Raw genomic sequence first — 21,722 nt, 5'->3', positions numbered from 1 at the left:
AAGTGTGGAATATGCAAGAACTAATGCTCTCTGTCGAGCATGGTGGCACATGCCTGTAATCCCTGTTGCTCAGATTGCTAAGGCAGGAGGATCACAAGTTCAAAGCCAGCCTCAGCAACTCAGTAAGGCCCTAAACAATTTAGTAAGAATTTGTCTGGAGAAAAAAAAAAAAAAAAGAAAGAAAGAAAGAAAAAAAAGAACTGCTGGGGATATGGCTCAGTGGTTGAGCATCCTTAGGTTCAATTCCTGGTACCTGAAAAACAAAACAAACAAACAAAAAAAAACACTCTCAAACTAAGTTCTGAAAAAAGAGCTAAGTATCTTTGAGTTTAACTCCTATCTACAACTGTGTTTATAGGAATTATGAGTACTGCAACAAAGTTTAAAATTATTCAAGAAGAAAAGTTCATTTAGCTTTAGAGCAGAGATCAGCAAACTTTTCCTGTAGAGTCAGCTAGTAAATATTTTAGACTCAATGGGCCACATGCTGTTTGCCCTAACCAACTCTACTACAGAGTTAAGGCAGCCACAGACAACCTATAGACAAATGAGCGACATTACATTCCAATAAAACTTTATTAACAAAAAAAGAAAAAAGATAGCATGATAGATTTGGCTATGGTTTGTAATTTCTCAACAATTTCTCCAAAGTGATGGTTCTCAAACTCTATGTGCATTAGAATCACCTGTGGAGTTGAAAAGATAGGTTCCAAGGCCCCAGTTCACTCCTACGAAATCAAAATTTCTAGGGGTGAGGCCTGGGAATCAGCAATAAAACTCTCAAGTGCTGGGTGAACCATACTTTAAAAAACTCTGTTGGGGCCCAGTGGTTCATGCATGTAATCCTTGCAACTCAGGAGGCTGAGACAGGAGGATCTCAAGTTTGAGGCCAGCCTCAGCAATTTAGAGAGGCCCTAAGCAACTTAATGAGACCCTGTCTCAAAAAATAAAAAGGGCTGGGGATGTGTCTCAGTGGTAAAGCATCCCTGGGTTCAATCTCCAGTATGGAAAGCAAATAAAACACTCTGTGGTAAGCAACTAGCATCATCTAAGCTGGGGTGGCCCTACCATTCTTGACATGGGATGGCCCTTCCTACATCCTGTGGCAATAAAAATGCAATAACTTTAATCTTTCTTTGATCTTCCTAATAGAAGGCTAGATGAACAAACTGCTATTTTTGGTTGCTAACTTCTAAAATACATAAAATAAATTCTGCTCAGGTGAAATTAACATGAAATTTAGAGATAAATTTGAGAGAAAATTCTCAACTTGAAATAACATAATATTTTTCAACGAAAAGTCTCCCTGAAATCCTTTAGACTGCAAAATTAATAGATAGATCCTTACCAAAAGGGCTAAATCTGAAAGAATAGTTTCCAGTGTTTTCTGTTTCCTCCAAAACATTTCCAGCAAAGGCCCGCCCTGTTGCCTAGAATTTTTCTAATAGCAAGTCATTACTTTGTGTCTGGAGGTCTCTGTTTCAACAAAGTCTCATTAAAATTCATGTGAAGTAAGAAAGTATAAAAATCTCTATAGGCTTCTGGGAGTTTCTCCTAACTTTAACAATCAATAGAAAATTACTTTTTCAGCTAAGTTCAGTTCTGCCAGATGAAGTGAGTGGTTTTGATTTTTTTGTCTATTTTAATTGCCAGAAGTCAGTCCCTTGTTCAGTCAAAGAGGAAGTGATGCTTGGCCTGGGGAATAACTCCACTTCTTCAGCTCTCCAGATTTTCCTAGGAAGAACAGTGGAAATCCTACAGTCAAAGAATGGTCTTTAAAAACTTCCTAAATGCCAGGAGCTGTGGCACATTACCTGTAAATCCCAGCACCTCAGGAGGCTGAGGTAAGAGGATCCCAACTTGAGGCCAGCCTCAGCAACTTAGTGAGAGCCTAAGCAACTTAGCAAGACCTTGTTTCAAAATAAAAAAATCAAAAGGGCTGGGGATGTAGATCAGTGATTAAGCATCCCTGGGTTCAGTCCCAAGTAGCCTTCCCTACCACCACCCCCACCCCATGCATGCAAAAGAAAAAAAACTTCCTAAGAAACCAGAGAATGATCTGTAGCTACTCCAGGGAATAATTTTTTTTTTTATTTTTAAAAATTTATTTGGTGGTAGGGATTGAACTGAGGGATGCTCTACCACAGAGTTATACCCTCAGCAATTTTTATTTTTTATTTTGAGACAGTGTCTCATTAAGTTGCTCATGCTGACCTCAAACTTGCAATTCTCCCTCAGCTTCCCAAGTCCCTGAGATTACAGTTACCCCCCCAACACTGGTCCCCATCTCACGTCCTGGAAATAGAAAGGAACAGTCTAGGACAGCAGAGGTTCTAACAATTACTAAGACATGGGCTTATAATGTCTCTTAGTTACCTAGAGCAGATGAGATAAATTGCTTTTTTGTTGGATAATATTAAAGTTCTGAATATCCTCAACGCACACTTAAAGATATTAGGGAAAAAAAGACCCAGAAATTCACCAGAGAGCAGACTGAAGCCAGGCAGAGATTAGAACTCCATCACCAGTATACTTCATATATATGATTATTTGAAGGAAGTGGAGATGAGCTTTATAGAGTCTACAGACAACATTTCAGGCAATATGACTGGAGCCCAAAGCACACAGGCTGAGCTATCTACTCCCCTTTTCCATGGCAACAAAATCCTGCAAAATAGGGAGGCCTGTTTTCCTGCTTGGTTTCCAAATTACAAAAGGGGTCATAATTAGATTCCCAGGTATTAATACCCAAATAGTGCAGGGGTCCCAACATACTTACCCACCCTCCCTGGCCTTGGATGAACTCCCGAATGGCTGGGTTCCCATTGATCATACCCGTCATGGGGATAGCCATCTGTCTTGCCATTTCAGGAGCTACACGGACCACGTATTCAAGAAGTTTCACTGACACTGCCAGAAAGGCTCGCTCATAAACTAGACTGGAATCCTGAGCACACCAGGCCTTGCTGAGAGATTGCACTGTATGTTGGAGTATAGCTCCTGCCTAAGGAGAGAGATAGGATATATTAGTAGATTTTATATATATATATATATATATATATATATATATATATATATAGTCTTGGAGTATATATATGGAATAGCACTCAAAAAAATACAGGTCACTGCCAATACAGGAATCCATTAAAGAAAGTGCGTCCCAAAAAACAGCAAATGTGCCATTGGTGATAGCTGAAGTAATATTAGGGGACAGATGGATAAACTCTTCTCATTTTGATATTTTATTATTTTAATGAATATTAGAAAACATGTAAGTAGTCTATTGGACCCATATTTTCAGACTGCTTAGGGTGAATAAAATGAAAGAAAAATGACTTTTGAAAGAAAAATATTAAGTACATGAAAGTACAGTGGGTCAAATTGTAAAGGTACTGTTTGCATGACTAAGAAAAGTCCAGGGAATTCTAAAGTAAAAGAAAAAAACAAAGCTCTTTTCATCTTTCCTTTCCCCTTTCCAAACAATTTCATCCAAAAGCCATTAGGTGGTGCCAAACATGGCCTTTTGGGGGATGGGAGATCAACAGTGGTCAGGGGAAGGTGTCAAGAGTCTAAAGTTGAGAAGGAAATCACATGAAAGGGGACTCATATCCAAGTTTCTAAACATTGTTTCTTCATTAAAAGAAACCAGAACTCCCCATAAAAATGGACGACTCCAGGCTGGACATGGAAAGTAAAGATCTTCTATTAGAAATTAAGGAAGTACTCAAAACATGGTACACATCAAAATGTCATGGTCCTGATCAACAGGACTCTTACCAGAAAAATGAGACAATTTGAGCATCTAACTAATGATAGTAACAGATGATAATCCTTGAATAATGCAGAAATTCATAGATCTGTGCTGATATAAAAGTAAACAGATTGAAATTTTGAGGATATATAGGATATTTACATAGTTTTAAAGTATCTCTTCATGAAACTTATTAATTACACAGGGGAAGAGTAAACTTCACAGTGGAAAAGCTTATAGACAGTGATTATAGTTAACAATGGGGCAAAATGAAATCATGTGTCAATTGATAGGATGCACCAAGTGTGGTGGCACATACCTATAAGCCCAGCAACTCAGGAAGCTGAGGCAGGAGGATCGCAAGTTCAAGGCCACCCTCAGCAAGTTCAAGGCCAGCCTCAGCAACTTAGTGAGGCCCTAAGGAACTTAGCAAGACCTTCCCTATTTCAAAATAAAAAATAAAAAGGGCTGGAGATATCAATGAATGGTAAAGTACCCCTGTGTTTAATCCCCAGTACAAAAAAAAAATAAATAAAATTTTAAAAGAATGGGCAATTGGCATTTCCTGCTGTATCCCCTTGGATAAATATAAGCCCTCAAACTTTTCACAGAACATTCCTAGTCACATGTATAGAAATAGTAAGAAAGGGAGGTTTGAAATAGAAAAAAGCAGAAAACAATAGCAAGAAGTAAAAATCTGACCTGTCCCTGAATGGTTTCTGCAATGACGTTTTTAGCAGAAGCTTCCAATTCTCCATTGAATTGGTCACCCAACATCCGAAGGCGAGCAGCAATGACAGCCACATCAAAAGAGGAAGGCTCTCCTAAGACAGAGGAAACACATTGGTCACAATGCTTGAGGGATAGCAAGTATTAGGAATCTGGGCAAAAACGAAAAATTCCTTAATTTTTAAAACTATTTTGGGGTTGTTTTCTCCCAAGAACTTCAATGTACTATCAACACCAGTAATCAGAAAATTTTCCTGCATTGAGAATCTTTTTCCCTTCAGGTGTTGCTAGAAGTTTAGAGTTTGCCTTTTGAAACTTAAGATAACATAAAGCAAGCAAGCATACTCAGCTCTTCTCAATTGTAATCACCACCTCAAGCCAGGTGCCTTACCTGAGTCAGGCTCGTCTATAGAGCCCAGGTCCCGGTTAGCAACCTGCAATGTTGGGCTCAGGAAGTTTGTGAGTAGAGTGTTCATGATGCATTCTGTTTGCTCCTCAAAAGTTTGAGGCCTCTTCATTTTAGATGTTTGTTGTTGAGTTTTGCTGTTCCACCAAACAAGCAGTTTTCAGCTCCGCAGGAAGTTAGAAACACTGGTAAACCAGCAGATATGTCTCCAGCTTATAAAGTTTCCTAATTGGACGGGTAGTTCTGGAAACTTTTTTCTACCAGTTTTCTTTAAAAATAGCTGCTCAGAAAGGTGGCACTTCTCTCAAGAACTTACCCACACGGAACTGGGGAGACTTGTTCAAGACTTTCAGTTCCTTAGCTCAGAATCACACCCTAGCCAGGACGCAGAGTAATGAATAACTTTCATTGTTAGATAGCCGGTTTAGACCTGAAATCAGGTTGAGGAAGAGCCTCTTAGGTAATTTCATTAAGAAACACTTCCTGTTGGGTTTTGTGTATGTTGTAATGTAAAGGAAGTTTTTGAAGTTGTAAGAGATCAACATTCAACTTCTGATTATAGTACTTATTGGCCATAATCATACAGTGATTATTTACTGAGCACCTATGTGTAAGAAATGATACTTGACACAAATAACACAGAAAATTACACATAACCCATGCTATGAGATTATAATAGGGAAGCAAACCTAGCAGATTGGGAAGGCTTCCTTAGAATAGTAACAACAGAGATGAGTTCTGAAGGTGATTTGCCATGTGAAAAAGGAGGAATTAGACTATTTGAGGTGGAAGGGAAGGCACACATAAAGACTAGGAGATGAATAAAACCCAACTTGGACATTTGATAAATCATAAATAGTGATAATATAAAGTACTTCATAGGGAAATTGTGAGAATTAAATAAGGTAATGTTATGTGGACTATCTGCTATGCATCAAATGTGAAGGCTCTTCCTTTTAGCCCTAAGCCTACCAACCAAGGGAAAAGGGAAAAGAAATTCACTAACAAGGGTATTTCTCAAAAGATTAAATTCCATTATTGTTTTAAGAGCTCTCAAGAGTAGACACTTACCTGTGATGGCTGCATTCTTAATGTAACTAAACCCATATTTTGGGTCTGCATTTTAGAAGCAGCACTCAAACCTATTAGCAAATCTATCACTTAAACCTGTCTGACCTGATAAAATTATTAACAGCTCCAACTAATGAGATTCGAGTATGAATAGCAAATCAGTTACTAAGAACAATCAGAGCCATTCTTGATACGTTATCTGTTCCAATCTAAAAATACAAATGACTACTACACACTTATTAAAATACCCAAAGTCCAGAACACTGACAACACCAAATGCTGGTAAGGATATGTAGTAACAGGAACTCTCATTCATTGCTGGTGGGAATGCAAAATCATATAGCCACTTTGGAAGAGACTCTTACAAAATTAAAAATACTCACTTTATCATACAATCAGCCATCTCACTCCTTGGTATTTACCTAAAGGAATGAACACTTATATCAACACAAAAAACCTGCACATGAATATTTATGAAAACTTTATTCATAATTGCCCCAACTTGGAGGCAATGAAGATGTCCTTCAGTAAATGAAAGGATAAATAAACGGTGGTACATCCAGACAATAAGATATTATTAAGCACTAAAAAGAAATGAGTCAGCAAGTGATGAAAAAACAAAGAGGGCTGGGCATGGTGGTGCACCCCTGTAAGGTCAGCAACTTGGGAAGCTGAGGGAAGTGGATTGCAAGTTCAAAGCCAGCATCAGCAATTTAGTGATGGTCTAAGCAACTCAGCGAGACCCTGCCTCAAAATAAAAAATAATAAAGGGCTGGGGATGTGGCTCAGCCCTGCTGGGTTCAATCTCTTGTATCCCCAACTCCCCAAATCCCCTCTCTTGCCAAAAAAAAAAAAAAAGACAAAGAGGAATTTAGATGATGACTGAACTTCAAGTGACAGGTAATTGATTAGGCAAATTCATCAGTTTTAACAGTTATATGGTTGGGGATGTTGATAGTGAGGAAGACTGTACATATGGGAGCAGACAGTGTATGAGAAATCTCTGTACCTTCCTCTCAATTCTTTTATTTACTTGTTATTTGAGGTACTGGGGATTGAACCCAGGGGGTGCTCTACCTTTGAGCTACAATGACAGCCCTTTTTATTTTTAAAATTTTGAGACAGGTCTCACTAAGTTGCCAAGGCTGGCCTCAAACTTGGATCCTCCTGCCTCAGTCTCCTGAGTTGCAGGAATACTGAGTGTGCCACAACACCTGGCCCTAAAAATGCTCTTAAAAAAAAATCTTTAAAAAAATCATAATTGCTTTTGTACTAGGAACAGAAATTAAGTTCCTTTGTAGTGAGAGGGCCGTTTTCATTTGTTACCATCTCTCACTCATCCTCTCTGTAAGACAAAAGTACTGAAACTTCAGTTGATACTAAGTAGTTTTAAGACCTCTAACATCAGAAGAGCCCTCAGTTTTGTGTTTCTGAGTTAGCTTTGACATGTGGTTAAGGAGGTGGAATAAAAACTGCAAATACTCTGAGTCAATGTGTTTCTAAGAAAAGCCTTACCTATTATGGGATCTGTTTGTAATATTTCTTATGTCAAGTGTATTCATAAATTAGATTACAAAGTCTACTACCAAAAAAAAGCAATTTTATTCTAATTGGCTTATTTTTCCTCAAGTTTAAGCTTCTTCCATAATAAACCACACTTCTCATTTCACTGTTGATATGCTTATGGGAAATGCCATTCTTGGAACCTAACCTTGACCCCTTTGTATTATCTCATATAAGCAATATTGTAAGGCTATAGAAATAGAGTACAAGCTTCAATGGACAACATGGAATACATTTTCATCCTCTGTTTACTTCTCTTTGGGCCTTCAGTGTAGCACCCTCCCAAACCATCCCTTCCCCTCAGCCTTAAAACCATTCACCCTTAAAATCTTAATATTGTGCTCCTAAATATTACTGAAAAAATTATTAAGTCAGAATTTGTCAATAATACTTGTTTCTCTTGCTTCCCTCTGGCCACAATTTATATCCCTCCTGGAAAAGCTTTGTCTTATTGTATCATCCTGGATAGAAGTCCAGGATCTTGTCATTTGCACCAAGTGTATATGTGGATGAATCCTGGGGTGCAGCTCTTCTCAACATGAAAAGCTATAGCAAAGAAAACAAGTCATGTTTCTCCTCTCCCCTAAACACCCAATATCCGAGAAAGGGATCTAATAATTCTAATAGGCCACCCATTCAAAAAGAGGGAGAATGGAGACATGTAACAGTCATTGGTCCACAACAATAAAAATTAGGGTTAGTAACCATGAAGTGACTGCCTCTACCATGTTCCCCACCACGTCTTCCTGGGCACTCAATATATAAGTTATATCAACTAAGGCTAACATTAGAAGACTATTATTCTCAGAACACAGTAACAACTACCCTCAAGGACTTTTAAAGATAAGCATCCACTTACATCACACCATCAAACTACACATATGAGCTGGGTTTGATGGTGTGTGCCTATAATCCCAGTGACAGGAGGCTGAGGCAGGAGGATTGCAAGTTCAAGACCAGTCTTAGCAATTTAGCAAGGTCCTAAGCAACTTAGGGAGACCCTGTCTCAAAAAATACAAAGGAGCTGGGGATGTTGCTCAGTAGTAAGGTACCTCTGGGTTCAATCCCTAGTACTAAAAACGACAACACAAAAATCCACATGTATGTAGAAGCTAGACAGAGCTCCTAAGGGCAAGAAACATTTAAGAATAAACTCCCCAGGACACTTAAATTTGGTCATATTGTTTATAAATTATCAAAACCAAACTATACACCACATGATACTCCATAAATATGTATAGTGTAAATATGTACCAGTTTAAAAATAAACTAAAAAATGAAAAAAAAAAAAAAGGCTACAGAAAAGAATCAGTTCTTCCCTAATTTGTGTTTATTTATTTATTTTGGGTACCAGGGGTTGAAGCCAGGGGTAACTAACCACTGAGACACATTCCCAGCCCGTTTTATTTTTTATTTTGAAACAGGGTCTCACTGAGTTGCTTAGGGCCTTGCTGAGTTGCTGAGACTGGCCTTGAACTTGGACTCCTCCTGCCTCAGCCTCCAGAGTTTACAAGCATGTGCTACCACACCTGACTGTCGTCTTTCATTTTTAAACATCAATCATTTTACTCAAGTTCCAAACTTGTATCCTATTTTCTTGCCATACTTTAAATCGGAAGTACTTCACACTTCATTTCTCATAGTACCTTAACTAGACATTCATGGAATAACTGAACAAATAAAAATATGGAAAAAGTAATTCTGAAGAAGTTCTCATTTCTCCCTGTCCATTTCCTGGGGATTCATAGTCTAGATTAGTGATTTTCAAATGGGGGCAATGTTGCCTCCCCAGGTCCTTTGGAAATATCTGGGGATACTTCTAGTTGTCACAACAGGATGTCTATTGGCATACAGCAGGTAGAAGCCCAGAGTTGCTACTAATAATCATCTTACAGTGCACAGGAAATAAATTATCCTTCCATAACAAATTGTCCCCCAAAGCAGATGTTAAAACTGACACTTTTAAGAAGTCCTGGCCTACAGTTGATATGATATAATAAAATACCAATCTCAAAACACTATTGGAATCTTAATTATTTACAGTCAATTAATATTTACTAAGTAATATTATATGGCAGGAATCATGGACATAGAGGGAAAGACATCCACTGTTCATAGAAATTGTCCACTGGGGCAAGAGGAAGACCCTTTATTAAACAATTTAGAAAATTCAGGCTCTTACTAGAAAATTCAGTTCTATTATCTACTCCTGTGAAGAGACTTGTTGAGAGAAGTGACAAGTGAAATCTTATCTAAAGCACATGCAGTTTATAAATCTAGGTGTAGAAGTCTTGGAATTAAGTTGGATGATGAAGGTTGTATACTTGGACAATGTTATCCGAAATCTTTGAAGAAATGCCTTTATTAAGCTCCATGTTTAAGTTATGCTCTCTAATTTTACTGAAGAACCCTATAAGAAAACAGACATGTATCTAGAAGCAGTAGCATACCCCTATAATCATAGCAATTCAGGAGGCAGAGGTAGGAGGATTCCAAGTCTGAGGCTGGCCTCAGCAACTTAGTGAGATCCTGTCTCAAAGTTTAAAAAGAAGGCTATAGATTTAGCTCAGTGGTAAAGTTCAACCCCAGTACCAAAAAAAAAAAAAAAAGTCATGTGAAAAGTTTTACTAATTTCTTATAGGGTCATTTAAGTACATATACATATACATACACATGGCACATGTATACATACATATACATATACATACACATATAGTTTCTAAAACTAATTTCTTTTTTTTTTTTTTTTTGTGGTACTGGGGATCGAACTCACGGCTTCGTGCTTGCAAGGCAAGCACTCTACCAGTTGAGCTATCTCCCCAACCCTATAATTTCTTTAGAAATTAAAAATGGAAAATTTCTTCCTCTTCGATGACAATTATATAACTGTTTCCTTTCATTATGACTGTTTAGTCATCTATAGAGCCATAGCTGAGACACAACTATATCATGTCAGTCCTGTTAGCCTAAACATTTGTGTATTTCCCTATCCCAACACATTGGCCTTAACCAGTATTTTCATTTTCCCCTTTCTGGATAGTTAAATCTTATTTATATTTTACCATTATTTATTAGAACTGTTCTTTGTATTAGTGGTCTCAACATGTAACATGTGATTGGTATGAATAAAATAAAAAGTGAGGACAAGTGACAAGAAAAGTTAGGATAGCAGTGCTAGAGGTATGCACTGGCCACTTTGACAGCCTGAACAAAGGGTAGGCTGTGAGAGTCATGGAACACTTCCTGACAGAGCTGTGACTGAGCTAAATACTGAAAGACACAGCAGGTGTTAATTAAAGTGAGGAAATGTTCTAGGCAGGATATAAAAGCAGGTGTTAAGGCACAGACATTAGAGCATTCAGGAAACTGAAACTGGTTTGCATTTGTCAGAAGAGGGTGTTGTGGGAATGGTGAGACATGACACCAAAGAGGTATTTTAGAGGCTACACAAAGGACTTTGGACCCTGGACTAAAAGCATGATTAGAAATATGAGACCAGCCAGGCAAAGTGGTGCAAGCCTGTAATCCCAGTGACTTGGGACGCTGAAGAGGGAGGATCACAAGTCTGAGATGAGTCTGGGCAACTTAACAAGGCCTTAAGCAATTTAGTGAGATGTTTTCTTAAAATAAAATATAAAAAGGACTGGGGATGTGGCTTCGTGATTAAGCATCCCTGGTACTGACAAAAAACAAAAATAAAAACCAACAATTCACAAGAATCCTGATTTCTATATTTCCCATTTGTCTCTACTTCTGATATAATCTGGACTTATAAGTAGCTAAAATTAAAAAAAAAAAAAAAGGAACTCTGATAGCTATTCATTGCACTAAGAGCAAGCAGCAAGGATCTGTTATGATTTTATGTCTCCAATTGTTCCAATTACAGTTTCTAATACAGACATAAAACTGTTCAGTTTCTCAGTTTTTGCTTCAGTTTGTTTCACAGAGATTTGCATTTCTGAGTTCTCAGGCTCCAACAACAGTTCTGTTAAGAACAGACAGCCAGTATCATCCTGAGCACTGAGGTAGGCCTTCCATGGTTGAGACCCAGCCCGGCTCATTGCGATGGTCTGAATGTTCACTACTTGTAGAGCCATCTGGAGGGTGTCAGGATGGACTTCTCCCTGCCAAGGTAGAACCTGCTGATGAGCGACTTCGAGACTAAGCCAAGTTTTCTCAAAATACTCAGCGGTAAGCTGGCAATTGGGGACTAGCATGAAAGCTTCAGAATCAGGGGTTTCTTGTACCCTTTCCTTGTTCTCTTCAGAAATCAGGTGTCCTAAAAGAGTCAGAAAGCTTGCGTAAGAGATTTCTCAATCTGTAGGAGCTACATTTTAAATCTACATTCCTAAAAATATACAATGTGCCTGTTTTTGGATAAATGTTTTAAATAAACAATGATGATCTCTTTTCTTGTTCACAAAGGTGTCAAATTCAGGAATAGTCTGGTATTTAGCTAGGGTACTCTACTTTCTACCAATCAATACAAAAGATAAAGATTTCTCATGACAAGATGTAAGGTAAGGATCATCTTTACCTGATATGGTGAAGGGTGCTGCATGAGAAAGCTCTGAACCACCATGCTCTGCCCCTACACATTTAGAGATAGTTGCCCAGCGGGCTTTGCCATACACTGGCACCAGAGTGTTGAAGTCAGAAGCCCAACTATTCACAGGTCTTTCTGCTGGATCCTCCAAAAGTCCAAGAGAAGGGTCAGATTTAGGACTACACAGGATCCGCTTAACTTCATCAATGCCAACTAAGAGGAGGCGATAATAAAAGAGACCTCGGTCCCGTACGGCCATATCCTTTTCTTCCTCTGAAATCAAACAAAAGATTGAGTTAACTAAAAACAAAACACTGTCCTCCTACCCTTGTGCCAACCATAGTAGGAGAAAAAAATGAAGAAAGAAAACCCTAAAAAGCTTTAACATTTTCTTTTCAGGTCCCAGACACGAGCCACCAAACAATGAAACCTGTGAGAATTTCTACTATGGGCCACGGCAAGTACTAGTTCCTTCTGAAAAACCTACCTATGCAGTAATATAACAGACGTCCCAGCATGTCTTGGCATTCGGCAGGGCGAGAGAGAAAAAGGCGCAGGAGTGCAGTGAGTAGCTCCATCTTAACAGCTGGAAATGTCTCTGACTTAACATTTTCTACAAAGTCCTCTAATATGTAAGGAGCATTGGGGATTCTTTCCCCATGAACCCCAAGTAGCCAAATAAGTGCTTGCTTCCCCTAGGAATGGAAGAATAAGAACAGGTGCTCAACATGTGATTCCCTGAAACAGGAGACAGTAGACAATCATTGGCTTTGCTTTTTCTCTGATGCCCGCAGAAAAATGTAATCCTTTATTTATTTCAACTTGCGTTGTATTGGTCTCTCCTACTGAATTCTCTACAACAAAGAAAAATGAAATTCTAATGCACAGGAGGAAACCCAAAGCTTTCATAACCTATGCTAATTAAGTAATAAATGAGGTTTCTTCATCTTTGGGGCCTGTGGCCCAATTTGGGATTTAATATTTCATTGGAAGCTACTGAAATAATTTTTCTAAATTTTTCATGAAAGTGGTTATTAACCTAAAGTGCACATTGAAGTCATCTGTCTAGGTCCACAGGTCCAGAGATAGGTGGACCCCTGAACATTTAATTCAGCAGACCTTGGGTGACATCCAAATTTTTGTAAAGATTCTACAAATGATTCTGATTCTCATTCCAGCTGAAATCTCCATGGTCTAAATATCTGACTCAAAATTGTTCAAGAGAGCAGCAAAATCGAAGAATGTATAAGCTGGGCACTGTGGTGCGCTCCTGTAATCCCAGCTACTTGCGGGGCTGAAGCAGGAGGATGGCAAGTCTGAGGCCAGCCTCAGCAATTTAGTGAGACCCTACCTCAAAATTTTAAAAATTCTTTAAAAAAGGACTGGGAATGTAACTCAGTAGTAGAGCATCCCTGGGTTCAATCCCTAATACCCCACAGCTCTCCCTCATATACAGAATTTGTAATAAAAGCCACAAATAAATCCTGTTTTTATTATTTATATGCCATTTACTTTCAAAAGAGAATCTGGTGAAATCAATCCTAAGATTTCCACATCAGAAATAGGATAGAAAGAATAATTAGACTACATTTTAGAAGAGCAGGTCCTAAGCATTCCCTCTATACCAAGAAGTAAAAGAAAATTACATTCCACCTCACTGTCTTGAATGTTCTCCTCACAGCCAGGCAGAGCGTGACACACTGCTTCAATACACTGAGGGCACAACCAAACCAGGTCTCGGAACGTCTGCACCACCACTACAACATAGCCCGGGACACAAGAACACAGCATTAGAGCCTCCACACAAAGAATCTTAAGAAGTCATATGTTTGGACTAGTTTTCTGTAAAAAAAGGTTTTGGAGGGATCATTAATTACTTGAGCAATGAGCAATACTTTCTTGAATGAATGTTATTCTTATCAAATTGACATAAAGACAAATTAACTAATATATGGAAAAGCACCATGTAAAATATAAAGCTATATGCAAATGTGGGGTATGGTTGCTGGTGAATGATATGCTAAAGACAATATAAATAGAGCTACCAGGACTGTGACTGTGTGAGGCAAGAGAGGTGCAAAAGGTGCAAAATTTAACAAACACGCACGGTTGGCATTTGCATGAAACTGAAAGTGAGTGTTCAACGTAAATTTTGCATTATAGACAACTTGTTTGTCTCACCCTTGTCCTAGTCTTGGAAGCAGCTGACTAGAGTACACTAACACATAGCTAAAAAAGGTGAAAATGATGGGGAAATGACAAGCAAGGTTGCCCTACTATCTTCCTTATCAATAATATACCCTAATTGACTCATGACAGTCTAAAGTCTCCACCCTATTATATCTACAGATCCTAAGCCTCTCTGATAGCAACAGATGATGCAAGGCAAAGTTCAAAATTCTGTATTATTCGTTCAACAACAACAAAAAAAAAAACTTGGGAGGAAATACGATAGGCCAGACCCTTAAAAAAATTCTAGAAAGGTAGCCATTACCTGTGGTTATGTGTTCTTGTCGAAGTCCCAGCAACTCTGTTAGAATCTGCACACATTGATCTGTGTAAGTCCTGGCAATTCCACCTAGAGGAAGAAAACTTAGATTAAAATGTAAAGTCATTCTAAAATTATTTCCTATTAGTCAGACAACCAGAAGCAAAAAAGCAATCACTCCTGACTTGATAAAGTAAGACTCTTAAGTTTTCTGTAAAAGGAACTTGGATAAAAAAGAATCTAATCTATCTCACTGACCTACAAGGACAAAGAGATTCTGACAGCACAAGGTTGAAAACACAGTGACAAAGTATTTATGAGCCAGATATGAGCACCATTTTTGTTGCAGCACATCAATATACAAATATTTCCACTGTGGACACTTGATGGCAATCTCTCAATTATGAGGATTTCTACTCTCTTCTTTGTCCCTCTTCTCTGCCCTTCATAACCATACTTTATTCCAAATATGAGGTTTTTTCCTCCTTTCTCCACCTGAAGCATTCTAAAACTTAGTTCCCCAGTTGCTTTGATTTCTTAAGTCTCTCTAACCTTTTAAACTCCAAAGTAGTATGATAAAGTCTCTAAGAAATTATTCTGTGTTAGCCTGTATTCAGCATTATATGTTGTAGAAGGTCAATAAATGACTGGTGAACTATCACAGGTCTTGGAGTCAGGACAGCTAGGTTCCAATTCCAATTCAAGTACTATATGACCTTTTGGCAATGCAATTATTTATATATATACATATATATATGTATATATATGTACATATATATATATAATCTTTTGGCAATGTAATTATATATGTGTGTGTGCCAAGGACTGAACCCAGGGGTGCTTAACCACTGAGCCACATCCCCAGTCTGTTTTTAAATTTTTTTTAAATTTAATTTTATTTATTTTAGTTATATGTGGTGCTGAGAATCAAACCTAGTGCCTCACACATGCTAGACAAGCACTCTACCACTGAGCCACAATCCCAACCAATTATTTTTTATTTTGAGACAGGGTCTCTTTAAGTTGCTCAAGGCCTCACTAAATCACTGAGGCTTGCTTTGAACTTGCAATCTTCCTGCCTCAGCTTCCCAAACTGCTGAGATTACAGGTGTGAGCCACCGTGCTCAGGGACAATGTAATTATCTTTTATTCACATCTCTTCATCTTGAAAATGAAGTTAAGCCAGACCTGGTGGCACATGCCTATAATCCCAGTGACTTGGGAGGTTGAGGCAGGGGGATCACTAAGTAAGTAACTGAGGCTAACCTCAGTAACTTAGTGAGACCCTCTCTCAAATTAGAGAAGGGCTGGGTTCAATTCTCAGTAGTAAAAAAAAAAAAAAAAAAAAGATGCATAGGAAAGTATTTTGGATAGAAGACACAAAAGGCAACATAAATTAAGTATTATAGTTTGAGTTACCTATATTTTTTTAGCCTGGAAGATATATGACAACACCAGTCTTGGGAAAAAATTAAAAGTCTCCTTTCCCCCTTGCTTGTAATCATTGACCCAATTCCTTAGTGCTTGAGTTACTTTGTCTCTGAAGTAAGATTCATTCTCTTTTATCCTCTATGGTTCCTCTAACTACAGCTTTCAAGCTGGCTGATCTAGTCTCTTTCTCCAAGAAGGAAAAGTAGCAGACACCTACCTATGGCAAAGATAGCAGCCTGTGCAAAGTCAGCAGACACATCAGTGCAGTACCCACGAAGCTCCTCTAGTACCTGTTGCACATTCTCATCATTTACCAGTTCACATAGCACCTCTACTTTCTGCAGCTTGATATAGTGGGGCTCTGAGTAAGAGCAAAAAAACTTTTTGTAGTGGCTGCTAAAGTGACCTGGCAAACTATGCAAGATCTGGCGCACATGACAGAGGGCAGCAAAACAGAGTTCCCGGCTCTCTGAAGAACAGGCAGCTAGCAAAGGTCCCTTGACTCGAACAAGCACATCAGTTTGTACATGGGGAAACTTTTTTGCCAAAATTAGAAAGAGTTTGGTGGCTCCCATCACCACTCCTGGGCTGCTGCTCTTGAGAAAGCTGTCCAACAGATTGAGAATATCAAATAGTTCCTCCTCACTGCGGGGTTGGTAGCGGAGCAGAAAGTTCAATACTTCAGCCTGGCCCCATTGGTCCAGTTTTGACATTCTATCCAACAAAGAAAACAAAAGCATTATTCTTACAGCAAAATTAGTACCATCTCCATGCTACTGCCATGTTCATCATAACAAGAGGAGAACTCTTAAAAATATGGTAAGCCATAATCAAATCATTCTTTTCACATGCTATTTAAAGTTTATGCAAAACAGACTTAAAATTCCAAGATAAGTTGGTACAAATTCACACTCTTCTAACTAAACACACAATCAGTATACAGTAGATTCATATTGTCTACTTATTTATTTATTTAGGCAGTAATGAGGATTTTATACACTGCCTTGTGAATGCTAGATAAGCATCTTACCACTGAGCTCATCCTGGTCCCTTTTATTTTTATTTTGAGAAAAGGTCTTGCTAAGTTGCAAAGGCTGGCCTGCTGATCCTCCTGAATAGCTGGGAATCCAGGCATGTGCCACTACACATAGCCAGATTCCCTAAATTTTAAGATACCATTAAGGGCTCAGTTTGGGGACATAATGACTATAGAAGAGGGAAGAATGTATTCTCACAGGATATTTCTATCATTTTACATATCAGTCAGAGAAATTAAGGCAAATGAAATATGAGGAAGTTAATAATCATGGTTAACTCTCTTCTCTCTTTTCTACCCTATAAAAGTTGTTCAAGACTTTTTTTTTTTTTTTTGTACTAGGGATTGATACCCACAGGTACTTAACCACTAAGTTACATCCCCAGTTCTTTTTATTTTAATTTTGAGATAGGGTCTTGCTAAATTGCTTAGGGCCTCACTAAATTGCTGAGGCTAGATTTGAACTTGTGTTCCTCCTGCCTCTGCCTCCTGAGTTGCTGGGATTACAGGTGTGCACTACCATGTCCAGCAAGGCTTCTCCTTCATTCAGTACATCAACAAAATTCCATCAGAATGCAGATTTCATAATAAAATGAACAAGGCCCTGAGTTCGATCCCTAGCACCGCAAAAAAAATAAAATAAAATAAAAAGAGCATAGAGGCATCCAAACCTATTTAGAAGATGGTGGGCGATGGGCTTATTGATGACAACACCTCCTTCCTGTTTCAGAATTTCCTCTAGAGACCTCAGGCAGTTCACAACCACAATTGGATCCTGGTCACGCAACAAGCTGTATAATTCATTTACCAGAGCACCATCTATAAAAAAGAACAAAGATCTCAGATAAAGAAGAAGAGCTTCAGAGTTAGAGGAAGAGAGCCATAGAAATAGCTCCAGGAAGATAAAGCTGAACTTCTCTGCCACAAAAATTACAAAGGCAATAAAATGTAAGCAGACTGAGGGGGAAAAAGATAAAAAGTAATGAAAAAAAGACTGAAAAAAGGAGTTAAAAAAGAAAAAAATGTGCAAGGCAAAAAACTGCCATCTCCAAATTGTTCTAAGTAGCTAAAGCACTTGGGCCCCCAAAAAGGAATTCTCTAATTTCAGAAAATACCTAGCCATGAATCCTACAAAGAGTCATGCACAGAAGTGGAGCTACATTATTTTCTACTGAAGTTATATAATCTTTTACAAAGTCATACACATAATGGGAGCATGAATAAATATTGATCATGGTGGATAATTGTGAACTTACCCACTTCAGAGTCTCCATGAAGATTATGCATCTTGGCACAGCCAAGGACTGCCACCCTCCGGACATATGAAGCTTTATCCCTCAAACCGTTGAGAATTGGCTGTTGGATATATTCCTGCACACCAGGCATCCTAAAGGACATATCCTGGAGTCAACCAGATCCTGAAATACTAATTTTCACATAAATTTGTCCCTCTTCACTTAACAGAGGGTTTAGTAGGTATCGGAGTATGCATCTGTCATATCACAAAATACTAGAGAAAGCCCCTCCCAAATTTAAAATGCCATGATTTTACTTTTCATTTAGAATAATGCTACATGGGCAGCAAAAATTGCTGTAGTAGTAGTTATTTAAAACTTTTTAGTCCAAACTGAGGACTGTTTTACCAAGAGAGAGAATGAAAAATCTTTAAACTGGATGTGGTGGTGCACGCCTGTAATCCCAGCAGCAAGGGAGGCTGAGGCAGGAGGATTGCAAATTCAAAGCCAACCTTAACAACTCAGGGAGGTCCTAAGACACTTATTAAGACCCTGTATCCAGATAAAAATAAAAAGGGTTAGAGATGTACCTATGGTTAAGTGCCCCTGGGTTTAATCTTTGGTATCAAAAACCAAAACTACTTTAATAAAATCATATGACACAGTTTATTAAGTCAAAGTAATGGCTGAAAATCTGAGTTCAAGGTACAGTAGTATTTTCCCTAGTACTTAAAGAGTTCAAATAAATTGTTCTCATTAAATACCTGCCCCATGGGCTGGTGCTGTAGCTCAGTAGCAGAGCACTTGCCTAGTATGTATGAGGCCCTGGTTTTGATCCCCAACACCACAAAAACAAATCAACAAAACACCTGCCCCGTGACCTTCTGAATTCATCAGTCACTGAAGACCAGGCAGGGAAGAGGTTGCTCACCTGAGGCTACACATACTTCGCAGTGCCAGCCCTCGCACCATTGGATTGGGGTCTGAACAGTCTTTGCACAGTGTATTGATGGCCAGGAGAGCCAGATCTGGTTTCAGAGGTGCATATGTGCACATGTATAAATAAACTAACTTCTTTTGAACAATATCTACAGTAGCACTCGCTTTCACCATTTCCATGAAAACACTGGACATGTCCAATCCCTGAGTCATGTGCCTGAAACAAAGATAATAATAGCAGGAAGAAGTAAATTACAAAATCCCCAACCTACAACAGAGAAGTTTTTTACTTTTCCATATTCTGGTTATTCAACTAGATTATGATTTTTCAGAGGGATGCAACCAAGTCTACCTTGTCTATTATATCACACAATACTTCACAACATGGGTCTGCAATAAACACTGTTGTTCTAATTGTTCAACATTTGTTGAATCCCTAGTACATTCCAATGAAACTCAGCTTTTATAGTCCAGATTTATGTTCTGGGGACATAATCTTGAAGAAGGTAAAGTCTCAGACCTCAAGAAACTCAAAATCAACTAAAGAACCAGACAAGAATGCCATTAATTACAGTACAATACATAAGTACTTAAACAGAAGTCATGTATAAGACACTGTACATGATCCAGAGGTCTGACATTGCCAGGCAGTCAGAAAATGTTTCTCCACAGAAGTAATGTTTCAGCCAAATGATCAGAAAGTTCACCAGACAGATGTGATAGTTAATGATACATGCTGTGAGGCATATAGATATGAACAAAACCAGAACATTCTTCTGAGAGTTTATAGGTAGACTCCATTAGTCCATTAGTAGAGTTTCCTTGGGTAGTAATAAGTTTGTACTTCATTCTGTAGATGATTGTTTCTCAAACTGTGGAATCAAACTACTGGCATCAAGTGAGATGTCAGGGTTCCAAATCACACTACTAAAATCAGAATCAACCACTGAACTTGCTTAAAAAATAAATAAATAAATAAAAGCACTCCACAGGACTTTTGTGCATACTAAAGATTGTGAATCACAGTTGTAGACAAGAATTATGTGTTCAGATTTGTATAGTAGAAAAATTCTAACTAAAATGAACAGCTTAGGGGCTGGGGATATAGCTCAGTTGGTCAAGTGCATGCCTTGCATGCACAAGGCCCTGGGTTCAATCCCAAACACGACAAAAAAAAAAAAAAAAAAAAAAAAAAAAATCTCATTGGGTCTGGGGTTGTGGCTCAGTGGTAGAGCACTCGCCTAGCACAGGTGAAGCACTGGGTTCCATTCTAAGCACCACATATAAATAAATGAATAAAATAAAAGTCTATCAACATCTAAAAAATATTTTTAAAAAAGAGCAGTTCAGCAACTTGGGAGGCTGAGACAGGTGGATGGCAAGTTCAAAGACAGTCTCAGCAATTTAGCAAGGTCCTAAGCAACTTAGACCCTGTCTCATAATTAAAAATAAAAAGGGCTGGGAATGTAATTCAGTGAAGTGCTTCTAGGTTCAATTCCCTGTACCAAAAATAAATAAATAAATAAATAAATAAATAAAAATAAAACGAGTGGCAAGGTGACTTAATAGTAAATTACGATGACTTTGGTAATAAAGGCCTGAATCAAAAAAGGAGGAGGTGGGTATTTAGAATTATTCAGACCACCTGGCATGCATAGTGAAGGATCAGGTGTCATCAAGATTGATTGACATGCTTAGTATACTGGCTGGTGACACTCATTAACAGGAAAGTAGAGGTACAGGTTTGGGGAGGAGGGAAGAATGCTGGTGCTATTTTGGGAATATTTTAAAAGAACTATTCAGGTGGAAATGCCAAGCAGGCAGTGGGATATGTGGGTCTGAAGCTACAAATGGATACATCAAGGAGTAATGTGTAATTGTTCAAATCCGTAAAATGAAAGGAATCCGCTGGGTGAAAGATTTCTCAAAAAGGAGATGAGATGGCACTTCAGAGAAAAAGCATGAAGAGGAAGTGGTACAACAGCCATGTATGAAAGTTCTTTACTCTTTCAGAGTGGTTGTAGGTGGGGATCCCTGAAGGGGGACTGCAAGGTGGGGCAGGAGGGTGTGCGGAGGATTCAGTACGCTAAGGCAGTTGGGTGATACCTAATCACACGCTGGATGACATTCCGGTAGCGCAGCCTATCAGCCTGAATGTGAGGGTTACACAGAGCCTTCTTCAGTTCCTTCACCACGTCCTCGGAGCCAAGATACGGCATCTTCTCGAACAGTCACGGGGCAGTTCCCGCAGATACCTAAGTCTTGATGTGGGAGCCTGAGCAAAGAAAATCTGGGTCAGTGAAAAAAAAAAAAAAAAAAAAACTATTTAAGACGACATCTCGCCCCAGCCTTAGCTTCCCCGGAGCTGGAACCCATTCTCTCCGACACTCACGCTTCCACCCCCACCCCTTCCGGGCGAGCCCCAACCAAGGCCTTCAGGCCCAACCCTAGCTCCGTAGGCTGTTCGCCCCGCCCACAGATCTCTTCGGCTACCTCTAGGCCCTGCACGGAATTTCCCTCCCCGCAG

General features: G+C 38.8%; 2 protein-coding genes across 5 annotated transcripts; both read right to left on the bottom strand.

Moving 5' to 3' along the window:
- Nucleotides 1-362: 362 nt before the first annotated feature.
- Bcl2l15 (BCL2 like 15) lies at nt 363-12,155 on the bottom strand. The gene is made up of 6 exons (XM_047565611.1): nt 12,058-12,155; nt 6,341-6,379; nt 4,872-5,023; nt 4,454-4,575; nt 2,780-3,004; nt 363-1,734 (listed from the first exon to the last, which is right to left on the bottom strand). Exons 2-6 carry the CDS (start codon nt 6,358-6,360, stop codon nt 1,717-1,719), a joined length of 537 nt encoding a protein of 178 aa, XP_047421567.1. The 5' UTR covers nt 6,361-6,379; nt 12,058-12,155; the 3' UTR covers nt 363-1,716.
- Nucleotides 4,591-21,541, bottom strand: Ap4b1 (adaptor related protein complex 4 subunit beta 1). 4 transcript variants are annotated; one of them, XM_047565609.1, is made up of 11 exons: nt 21,302-21,541; nt 19,188-19,412; nt 18,278-18,408; nt 17,693-17,840; nt 16,203-16,699; nt 14,561-14,644; nt 13,720-13,823; nt 12,554-12,761; nt 12,058-12,339; nt 6,341-6,379; nt 4,597-5,316 (listed from the first exon to the last, which is right to left on the bottom strand). In XM_047565609.1, exons 1-10 carry the CDS (start codon nt 21,412-21,414, stop codon nt 6,345-6,347), a joined length of 1,827 nt encoding a protein of 608 aa, XP_047421565.1. In that variant the 5' UTR covers nt 21,415-21,541; the 3' UTR covers nt 4,597-5,316; nt 6,341-6,344. The 4 variants fall into 4 exon arrangements, with proteins under 4 accessions (XP_047421563.1, XP_047421565.1, XP_047421566.1 ...); XM_047565610.1 differs by having other exon boundaries at nt 5,010-5,023; XM_047565607.1 differs by having other exon boundaries at nt 4,591-6,379.
- Between the last annotated feature and the right edge of the window lie 181 nt (nt 21,542-21,722).

Source organism: Sciurus carolinensis, chromosome 1, assembly GCF_902686445.1.
Source record: "Sciurus carolinensis chromosome 1, mSciCar1.2, whole genome shotgun sequence".
NCBI lineage: Eukaryota > Metazoa > Chordata > Mammalia > Rodentia > Sciuridae > Sciurus > Sciurus carolinensis.
The sequence above is the reverse complement of the archived record's forward strand: the minus strand, read 5'-3'. Positions and strand labels throughout refer to the sequence as shown.